This window comes from Scyliorhinus torazame, chromosome 1 (assembly GCF_047496885.1).
Source record: "Scyliorhinus torazame isolate Kashiwa2021f chromosome 1, sScyTor2.1, whole genome shotgun sequence".
In the NCBI taxonomy this organism is placed as follows: domain Eukaryota; kingdom Metazoa; phylum Chordata; class Chondrichthyes; order Carcharhiniformes; family Scyliorhinidae; genus Scyliorhinus; species Scyliorhinus torazame.
Genome location: NC_092707.1, coordinates 164,959,077 through 164,970,218, shown reverse-complemented (window position 1 = coordinate 164,970,218; position 11,142 = coordinate 164,959,077). Strand labels below are relative to the sequence as shown.

Sequence of the window (11,142 nt, the reverse complement as noted above, 5' to 3'; positions counted from 1 at the left end):
GAATATTTCCAATATTTTTTATTTCCGATTTCCAGCATTCACAGTGGGTGCAATTAAGCAGACAAAGAAGTTTCCTTTTGGGTCCATTTGGCAGGGTTTTCTCAACAGCTGCAGCGCTGAGATTCACCGCACTATTCACCGGCACTTTGACGTTTTTTTGGGCTTCGGAGAGTTTCTCCCTGCCGAGACTGCGTTTACCTGCTGGCAGCTGATCCTGCCAGCAGGAATGGCTCCTCGCCGATAAGGACACCAATTTAAACGGCAGCCCCGATCTCTACAGTCCTCCACTTTCTGGGTCGCCCCCTTCCCCTCCGAGCTTTCTCTAGCCCTCTAGAATGCCCCGTCCCAATGGACAAGGCCCCTGGCAGTGACAACCTGGCACCTGTGCACTCTGGCAGTGCCAGGGTACAGCCCTGCCCTGTCGCTGACCACCCAGGGGTCTCCAATGCTGCAAGATATCCCCCCCACACACCCGATGTGCCATAGGCCTGGTCCACATTTGTGGAAACCAGTGCTAAGCGGAGCCTTGGCGAGGTTTTGCAGGCGCGGCCATTCCAGGCGTTGGGTGAATATGAGTCCAGGTATTTAAGTGAGCCTAATGGCAACCACTGCCTCCAAATCATGCACGTGTGTGCCGATACTTGGGGAGCGTGTATGACAGCTACAGCCTGGGGCACTCGGAGATAAAGGTGTCTTTGAGGATCACCCCACGATGGCAGGTTGGCCCTTAGGGGCAAGGGATACCTGCTGAGGACGGCTGATGAAGCTCATGTGGGGGCCTGAGACCGAGGCAGAGACCTGATACCATGAGACCCATGTTGCCATCCGTGTGTCATTGAGTGGTGCATCGGGCTGCTCAAGATGTAGTTCCGATGCCTTGACCACTCTGGTGGTGCCTTGAGTTCAGCCATCCCCACCACCACCCCTCCTCCAATGGTCTGCTTTGCAGTGGTCTGAAGTCCCCTCCACTATCTGGCATAGTAGTGGAACGACATGCTGGAGGACAAGGAGGCGGACTTTTGGAACTTCTTCCACTTCTTGTGGACTCGCCTCTGACCCCCTTATTGAGAATTTTATTTTTCTAGTTACAGGAACTTGGCCAGGTCTGAGAACCACTCCGTGGCTCTGGGTCACACTGCCGACTTCCAGCCCAGCAGGTCTCTGCTTGACAATCAGTGAGGCGAATGCCAGGGCGCCGCCCCCTTCCCAGTCCAGAGCTCTGGATGCTCTGGCACACCAAAAACTGCTACAGATGGGCACAGCTCCATCTCGACCCCCACCATCCTGGATATAGCCTCAAAAAAGGCCGTCCAGAACTCACTCACTGTCGGGCAAGACCAGAACATGTGGGTGTGGCTGACACCATTCGCACCTATCAAGCACCTTCAGGAAGAACCCTCTCATGCGCGCCTTAGTAAGCTGCGCTCTGTGCACCACCTTGGGCTACATCAGCCTGGCGCAGGAGGAGGTGGAGTTGAACCTCTACAGTGCTTCGATCCAGAGGCCTCCCTCTATCTCCATGCCCAGCTCCTCCTCCCATTTTTGTCTGGTCTCATCCAGTGGGATTCTGACCTTTTCTATGAGTCGTCCAGAGATGTCACCACATTTGTCGTCCCCAAACCAGTCCAGCCCTACTATTGTGTACAGAAGTGTGTTGTCGGTGTCTCTGGGGGATAGTATTTGTCTCCTTGTGGAGGAAGTTACGCAGCTGCAGGTACCTGAGGTCATTCCCTTTCGGGAATTGAAGCCTCTCTGATTCCCCCAGCATCGCAAGTCTATCGTCCACCTACATGTCCTTCACTCCCAGTGTCCCTCTGACAGCCCTCCATGTCCCAAATCTGGCAACTATCCTCACCGGTGTGAACCTATGGGGGCATCTTGCCAAGCTTAAAATGGCACTTGAGCTGGTTCCATGTCCTTAGTGTGGCTCCTGGAGTTTGTTTGTGTGGGTGGGGGGTTGGGGGGCAGTGCTCAGAGCGATGTGCCCATGCAGCAGGCCTCCTCCATTTGGACCCGCCTCCAGTTCCCTGAGTCACCCTCTCAATCTCTCCGCGTTTGCCGCCCAGTGGCAGAATAGGTGGTTCAGTTGGGCCAAGTTTCCCATGTGTCACCCTCACTGTAAGATGGTCTTGCGTATCTTAGGCCCTCTACCCCCCCCAACCCCAACCCAGACGAAGGCTATGATTAACCTGTCGACCCTGGTGAAGAAAGATTTGAGGATGAAGATCGGGAGTGATCTGAATATGATGAGTAACCTAGGCAGCACGTTCATTTTGACCATCTGTACTCTTCCACTAGCAAGAGGGAGTGAGTCCCATCTTTTGCAGGTCCCTCGTCACTTCCTCCCCGGGCTGAAGAGGTTCCATTTGTAGAAGTCGTCCAGGTGTGGGCCACATGGATCCCCAGGTACCTGAATTTGGTTTGGGTCACTTTAAAAGGTGGTTCCCAGCTCTGCTCCTCCCTTTCAGGGGTTCACCAGGAAGATTTCACTCTTTCTCAGGTTGAGCTTGTAACCGGAGAAGGCACCAAACTCCCTGTGGAGTTAGAACATACAGTGCAGAAGGAGGCCATTCGGCCCATCGAGTCTGCACTGACTCACTTAAGCCCTCACTTTTACCCTATCCCCGTAACCCAATAACCCATCCTAACCTTATTGGACACTAAGGGCAATTTAGCATAGCCAATCCACCTAACCTGCACGTCACTGGACTGGGAGGAAACCAGAGCACCCGGAGGAAACCCACGCAGACACGGGGAGAACAGACAGTGACCCAGCGGGGAATTGAACCTGGGACCCTGGCGCTGTGAAGCCACAGTGCTATCCACCTGTGCTACCGTGCTGCCCATTTTCCCATGCTGGTGAGGGGTTTCAACACATAGAGGAGCAGGTCATCCACATAGAGTGAGACTCTATGCTTTTGACAAATATTGAATTCTTTACCCGTCAGTCTGGCTCAATAAAACTCGAGATGGATTTGTAGGCATAGTATTATTTATTTTTAACCAATTTGCAAGTCTGACTCGCTTCTCAGGGACACAGAACACAGAACCAGCCTCCTGGACCCCTTGGAAACGAATGAGGTCCGAGACAAAGGGATCTCTGCAAATACATTCAAATGGCATCAAGTTTCACATACAGATTCCCATAGGTCATCCTATACCCCTCCTGACCTGGCCATACATCCTAATTGACTCACTTCTCATTCCTTAACCCTGGGCCTCTTGTTACCCAGCATCCTTTTCCCACTCTCTACCTGACATCCCTCCCTCCTTCCTTGCCATGCTTTTCTGAAATCCTTTGTGCTTTGTCTTTTGTGAACTCACTAGAATTAAACTGGCCTACATCTACATTACTGTAACTAATATTTAAACTAACTATTTTATATCACATTCGTCATTCCCTCCTTTTATCATTTCATGATAACCTATCTATTCAATCCGTAGCTACGGCCCCTCATCTAAAAAGATTCGTTGCTGCATTTCCAATTCCTGTTGTAGCCCCCCTTCATCCGTTGCACCCTCATGGATCCTAACAGCCAAGATTCTAGGGGTGTCTATCTGTTCCAGTGCACCCCGCATTCTACCCATCACGCATTTAAGGATGGCCAGGCCCACAAAGATGCAGCCGAGTGCCACTGCTAAATACATGGCCATATTTATCAACCAGTCCTTCCAACCTCCAAATCCCCAGTTACCCCAAGAGCCATGGTCCTGCATTCCGTCCAGGTGATCCCGGGTTTCGGCACCAAATGACAAATGTTGAATACTTTACCCATCAGTCTGGCCTCAATAAAACTCGAGATGGATTTGTAGGCATAGTATTATTTATTTTTAACCAACTTGCAAGTCTGACTCGCTTCTCAGGGACACAGAACACAGAACCGCAGCTAACTGCTCCCTCATTGAGAGCAGCCAACATTTTTGTGAATGTAAGAAAAACTTGTTAAAAGAAAAATTGTTAAGATAAAGAATTAATTAAGTTGTAAAAGTTATACAAGTTTGTGTTAAGCAAATCATAAATTCAGTTCTGAGTTGAGATCAGAGCTAAGCTTGCAGTTTGCAGTAATTCAATTTGAATGTTCAAACATTTTAAGTTTTATGCCCGTCCAGTACTCTGCTGACCTAAGGGCGATGGCCAGTGGTTCGATTGCCAATGCAAATAGGAGCGGGGCTAGAGGGCACCCCTGCCTCGTTCCCCTGTGCAGCCGGAAGAATTCGGAGCTGGTGGACTTCGTCCATACGTTCGCCCAGTTCACCTGTACAGGAGTTTCACCCACACGGTAAACCCTGCTCCAAACCCAAACCGTTCAAATACCTCCATGAGGCACTTTCAATCTACTCCGTTTCCAGGGGGACTCCGGTGTCCTCTCCCAGGATGGGGTCATTATTACATTCAGCAGGCTTCTGCTGTTCGCTGTCATTTGTCTGCCCTTTACAAACCCGGTCTGATCTTCGGCGATCACTCCTGGCAGGCAGCTCTCCAAGCATCTCACCAGCACGTTCGTTAGAACTTTTATATCAATGTTTAAGAGGGAAATGGGTCCGCATGCTCCACATTCTGTCGGGTCTTTGTCCTTTTTGGGGATCAGTGAGATTTAGGCCTGGTCCAGTGTTGGCGGCAGGGCCCCTTTTGACAGTGAGTCATTGAACACCTCCCACAAGTGCGGGGCTTGCGTTGCTGAACATTTTTTGCAAAAGTCGATCGGGAACCCATTCGGTCTCAGCGCTTTCCTGAACTGCATGGAATTAATGCATTCCACTATTTTCACCCAGTCCTGGCAGTGCTTTCAGCCCTTGTTTCCTGTCCTCCCCCACCACCAGTATATCCAGTCTGTTAAAATGCGGCTGGCCTTGTCTCCCTGTTTGCAGAAGGCCCCTGTGCCTGGCGGAGCTGGTGGACTGCCTTCCTTGTGGAGAGCAGATCAAATTCCATCTGCAGTTTTTTCCTTTCCGTCAGCAGTTCCACGGTTGGGGCCGTGGAATACCGCCGATCCACCTCCAGTATGGAGTCGATCAGCCGCTGCTTGGCTGCCCTTTCTTCCCTGTCCCTATGGGCCCAATAAGTTATGATTTTGCCCCTGATCACCACTTTCAGTGCCTCCCAGAATGTGGAGGGTGAGACCCTCCCCGTTCTGATTGCAGGTAACATAACCGTCGATGACTTGGCATATCTTTGTGCAGAATTCCTTATCGGTGAGGAGAGCTGCATCCAGCCACCATGCGGGGCGTTGGGCCTGTCCCTTCTCTGATCTCACGTCCATGTAGTGTGCCCTGTGGTCAGAGATTACAATCGTGGAGAATTCTGCTTTTGTTCCCCCTGCCAGCACCCTTTCTTTACGACAAAAAGGTTTATGCGTGAATTCACCTTGTGCATGTGGGAGAAGCGGAATTCTTTTTCTCTTGGTGATTAAGCTCTAACGAGTCAACCCCCACCTCCCTCATCATCTGCTCCTTAAAGGCATTCAGTTCTTGTGCCATACCTGACACAGTTCCTGTCCTGGGGTTGGATCTGTCCAATGTCAGGTCCTGTAGACGGTTAAGGTCCCCTCACGTGATAAGTCGATGGGTGTCTAGGTCGGGGTTTCGGTCATCGTTTCTTGCCAAATTCTGCATCGTCCTAGTTCGGAGCGTATAAACCGAAGCACCTTCCCAAGCTCCGCTGAGCATCACGTTTCGCCCCTGGGTCTGTCACTGTGCTCGTTATGGTGAATAAAATTGTCTTGTTGATTAGTATGCCCATCCCTCTTCTCCTGTGAATGAAACCTTTGTCCCACCCAGCTCTTCCTTACCCACTCTTGAGATGGGTGAGGAATCTGGATCACTTCACAGGCACATTGAGGCCCCTTACATTCCATGTTACAATCCGGATGGGGGGGAGGAACTGTCGCCCCCCCCCCTCTCATGGGGTCAACTATACTCATCCTATGGGCCTAGCCTTGTTCGTCCGGGCCACCCATTGCTCACAGTCCATTCAAGATGGTCACCAACTACTTCCTCATTTTCACCGTAGCCATGTGTGATCTGTTGCAACCAGCGCTCTCCCCTCCCCCTAACCCACTGTGTTTCTCCCCCTGTAGCTCCTACCCTTGCGTTCCCCCTCCTAGTCCCACCCTCCCCCCTTGGCTTTGTCCCCTTCTTTGCCTCCCCCCCCCCCATTTTTGCCCTTTGTTTCCTCTGAAGTTCTGTTTTTCCTTTCCCCTTTGCCAAGCGCTCCTTCCCTCCCTCCTGGAAGATGCGCCACACGCTCCTCCTCCACTGTACACCTGTACACCAGCCTGCTCGCTAGTGTAATGGCTCCCCTAATAGACCGTTTCATCTATTTAACACCCTATACCTGTCTTCCCCCCACCTCCATTCTCTCCGCACCTCTCCTTGTGTTAGCCCCTGCTGCTATCAACTTCTTGCAGCCACCTTCTGTACTTTGCCCTTTATTGTTGTTTGCCCAGTCCAATTTTCTGGACAGATTTGTTGGCTTCCTCTGGGGCGTCAAAGTAATGTTCTTAACCTGATATGGGACACATAGCTTGGCAGGGTCGAGCACGCTAAACCGCATCCAACCTTTGTAGAGTGCAGATTTGGCACTGTTGAATTCTGCCTGGCGCTGGGCAAGGTTGGCACCAATGTCCTGGTACAGGTGGATGGAATGTCCTTCCAACTTGTACCCTCTTCGCTCACCTCAGGATTCTTTCTTTGTCCTGGTACCTGTGGAGCCTCACGGTTATCGCGCTCAGTGGTTCCACAGCCTTGGGTTGCTACTGAAGCGACCTATCGGCACAGTTTACCTCTGGGAAGCCCTCCTCGCTGAGCAGTTTACCGAGCATCACCGCTACGCATTCTGTGGGGTTTCCCGTTCCGTTCCCTCCGGCAGCCCCGGGATTCTCATATTTTGCCAACGCGATCAGTTCTCCCTGTTGTCGACTTTGTCCTTCAGCCCTATCTGGGTTCTGACCAGGCTCACTACCTTGACCTCGGTCCGTGGTGGCTTTTTCGAGGTCCTTTGCTGTCGTCTCCTGGGCCTCTAGCCTCTGCTCTATATTGTCCATTGTCTTCCTCGTGTGGGCCATCGTGGCTTCCAATACCGTCTCGACGACTGCCAGGAGGCCCTTTCTCATCTCCTCCCTTTGTCTCTGGAGCTCGGAGGAGATGAAGCCCATCAATTGTCCATCAGCGCATGGGTCTGCACCGGGAGCTCTGCGGTGTCGACCCTCGCCGGATCTGTACCTCCACATGCGGTTCCCTGCTCCAAGGCTGAGGTTTCCCTCCCCTCGTCTCGATTGGCTTTTCGGCTGGGCAATTGGTTCTTTCCCATCCTGCTTGGCAGTGCGGTCGATGGGAGGGGTTAAACTGCGGGATTATCGGTACTTTTGCTGCCTGTTTGTTGGGGTTAAAAGGCCATAGTCGAAGTTCCTAGACGAGAGCCACCTTTCATACGACCCCTCAGCATATAGCCGCCACTGGATGTTCTTATTATGTTTATAGCACCTATAAAATTCTTTCAATTTTAAAAAGGTTTCATTTAAAACTTGGAGAAAAACGGATGTCAATTTTCAGTGATGGCTTTGGAATAGTAGAAATATAAAAATAAATGTCATGAATTTGTATGCCTCGCAAGGAGCTTTGCATGCAACAAATCGTGTCAGAAATTTAGACTTTGTGTCCAATGGAACTATTTTTAAAAATTGAATTGAAAAACACTTGGTGTTTGATTAATGCTGTTGACAAACAAAACATTTTTGTAAAATCTATATAATTTCATACTTCATAAAGTAATGTTCCCAAAAGACCATTTTTCACTTGTGAGCCCAGACACTAGTTATTGGCAGGTTCTTTGAATGTGAGATGCAACAGCCAACCTTAATTCTCTTATTCACAGACATTTTTCCATCGGGAACACTGGGTGGTGTTTTCTCATTCCTTTCCAAAGGACACCGAGGTCATTGCAGAATCCTACTGTCGGCCTGGCTGACATTACCCTCAGAGCAGACTCTGGAATCTGAAACCTTCCTGGTGTGTATGGCTCTTCCAAAGGGTGCAATATGCTCCATGAGGGAAGCTCACCATCTCCAAATATTTACATATTAAACATTTCTTCAGCTATTTTTAATGCGAGGCTAAAAGTTTTTGCGATCAGGGAAATGCAAACTTGCACACATTCAATATAATATTTAATCAAAAGACAGAAAAAAAAATACTGCAGAAGCTGCAGCATTTTGACAAATCACCTTCCCAACCCAGTGAGCTTTCAACATGTATGGACACACTTCACGTTACATTAATCCTATGCTAAAGTTCAGGAGATTTTTCTATTTATTTGCACACTTTTTGTGAAATTAATTCCACCGTTCTGAAATAGTTCTTAATCTCTTGTCTCTGCTATTTTTTTCCAAACAGGAATGATGTTGGTGAACGTTTTCCGTCTTCAGTTGCTTGGTGTGGAAACTATAAAAAAAATATTGAATCAGCTCTATTCAATACAGTTTACAACAGGTATGAGTATCCAGAGCAAAACGTTCCCCATACAGAGAATGTATTGTGCAGAAGGAGGCCATTCGGCCCATCGAGTCTGCACCGACCCACTTAAGCCCTCACTTCCACCCTATCCCCTTAACCAAACAACCCCATCTAACCTTTTTGAACACTAAGGGCAATTTAGCATGGCCAATCCACCTAACCTGCACGTCTTTGGACTGTGGGAAGAAACCAGAGCACCCGGAGGAAACCTACGCAGACACGGGGAGAACGTGCAGAGTCCACACAGACAGTGACCCAGCAGGGAATCGAACCTGGGACCCTGGCGCTGTGGCACTGTGCTACCGTGCTGCCTTAATTCATAGGTCTTAACAGAGTTCTTTGGAGAAAGAAATAGATTTAATGAAAGGTTGATGTAACAGCAGTTCACTTACACTAATCACTTCATTTCTTTGGCTGTTGTGCCTTTTAAAGTTGCATACATCTTAATCTATAACATTATAATTTAATTGTGAAGATAAATGAGTGCTTATTTAAAATACCTGATGTCTGTGCCATTTTTATTTCAAATGAGAAGGCATATACATTTTAGACTAAAGCGGAAGGTAATTATTTAAAAGACTTGTGGTGGCTAATCTAAATGTAGTAACTCAGTCTGACTGAGTTGCTCTAAGCCACGTGCTGGGGTGTGATGCTGAGGATGCACCCTGTCTCACTCTGCAGATGTTGGTCTGTGGAAAGAGACGGGTGTGAGTGCCTCATCCCTTTTATAATGAGATACCACCCCTGAGTGTCCTGACTGCTCATTGGTCGTGTCCTATTCTATATGTTCATTAGCTGCATGTTTGCATATCATGACATCTCCCCCTTTTTAATGTTTTGTTGACGTATGTGAATGTGTTTACATGTGAATGAGTCTGTCTAATGTGACAGACGCAGGTCAACAGAACAGAGCAAACAAAACAAACGTTCACAAGTCCAGTCTCTGAGGCTTTCATCTGATCCTGGTCGACTGCTGGAGAGGTGGCGGAGGGGATGACGGTGCCTTGACAGGTGGGATGGAAGCCTGACTGGTGGCCTCGTGATGCGAGGAATCAGTAAGTGGCAATTCAACATATAGAAATGGAGGAGAAAGTGGTTGCGGGCAGGCATCTTTGCGCAGTGCCCATTGATTCCTTCGCACGATGGAGCCATCAGCCATACGTACAACATAAGAGCGGGGCGCGCCCTGTCGAATAACGACAGCTGGGGCAGACCACCCACCATCCGGTATCTTGATCCTGACAGTGTCTGCCGGGGATAACACAGCCAGATCAGTGGCATGGGCATCATAGCCCTGCTTTTGACGGTCTCTGAGCTGCTGCATCTTCTGCAGCACTGGGAGGTGATCCTGATTGGGCAGGTGTATGGCTGGAAGCGTCAACTGCAAGCCCCTGTTCATCGGAGTTGAGCCGGCGACATGCCAGTGGACAATGGTGTCGCCCTGTACGCGAGCAGTGCAAGGTGTATGATGGAAGCAGAGTCCGCGGCCTTGCAGATGAGCTGTTTCACAATGTGCACCCCTTTCTCGACTTTTCCATTGGACTGCGGATAGTGCGGACTGGGGGTGACATGCTGGAAATTGTATGACCTGGCAAACGTGGACCATTCTTGACTGCTAAAGCACGGGCCATTGTCGCTCATGGCGGTGATTGGGGTGCCTTGCCTTGAGAACGTCTCCTTACAGGCTTTGATGACGGTCCGAGAGGTGAGGTCCGGGAGCTTCAGCACCTCAGGGTAATTCGAGAAATAGTCGATGATCAATACGTAGTCACGACCATTCGCATGAAAGAGGTCGATGCCAACCTTGGACCATGGAGAGGTCACTATGTCATGCTGTTGGAGCGTCTCCTTGCTCTGCGCTGGCTGGAACCGCCGACAGGTAGCACAGTTCAGGACCATGTTTGTGATGTCCTGGTTGATGCCAGGCCAGCAGACAGCTTGCCGGGCTCTGCGTCTGCACTTCGACGCCAAGGTGTCCCTCAGGTGAATCTGGAGCAGCACCAAGCTCTGGCGACTGAGCGGAATGACAATCCTGTCCAGCTTGAGGAGGATACCATCAATCACCGTCAGGTCATCCTTCACTCTGTAAAATTGTGGGCACTGCCCTTTTTGCCAGCCATTGGTGAGGTTGTGGGTGACGCGCTGCAAGAGGGGGTCTTTGGCTGTCTCATCATGGATGAGAACTACCTTCTCATCTGTTGCCAGGAGAGTGCTAGCACACAGCTGCACCTGCGATTCGATGTGCTGGACGATCTCCAGCGGCTCACTGGGCGAGGTGACGGAGCGGGACAATGGATCAGCGATGATGAGCTCCTTGCCAGGTGTGTACACCAAGTTAAGTGGCAGTCTTCGGGATTTCAGGCCAGCCAGATCTATTTCTGGGGAGGAGGGCGGACGCCCTTGCCTTTGCCTCCCTGATCGCCCGCCGTAGAATCCTGTTCGGCTGGCGGTCAGCAGCACCACCTAAAGCCAAGCTCACCACTTGGAATCTCTCCAAATGGAGAAAATCAAATTCGCCATCCAAGGGTCAGACGATGGCTTCCACATAACGTGGGAGCCATTCACCCAATTGTTCCAGGATTTGTTTGTGGCCAACAAACAAGCAGAAGAATAGCCAGGTAGCCAGGAACC

At 50.1% G+C, this 11,142-nt stretch overlaps 1 protein-coding gene across 1 annotated transcript in view; it reads right to left on the bottom strand.

Moving 5' to 3' along the window:
• Positions 1–8,148: 8,148 nt before the first annotated feature.
• rhd (Rh blood group, D antigen) overlaps positions 8,149–11,142 on the bottom strand; it is an 81,936-nt gene continuing 78,942 nt past the window's right edge. The window contains exon 10 of the mRNA XM_072501101.1: positions 8,149–8,439. Coding sequence (XP_072357202.1) covers positions 8,374–8,439 — 66 coding nt within the window. The 3' untranslated portion in view covers positions 8,149–8,373. The remainder of the gene's footprint in view (positions 8,440–11,142) is intronic.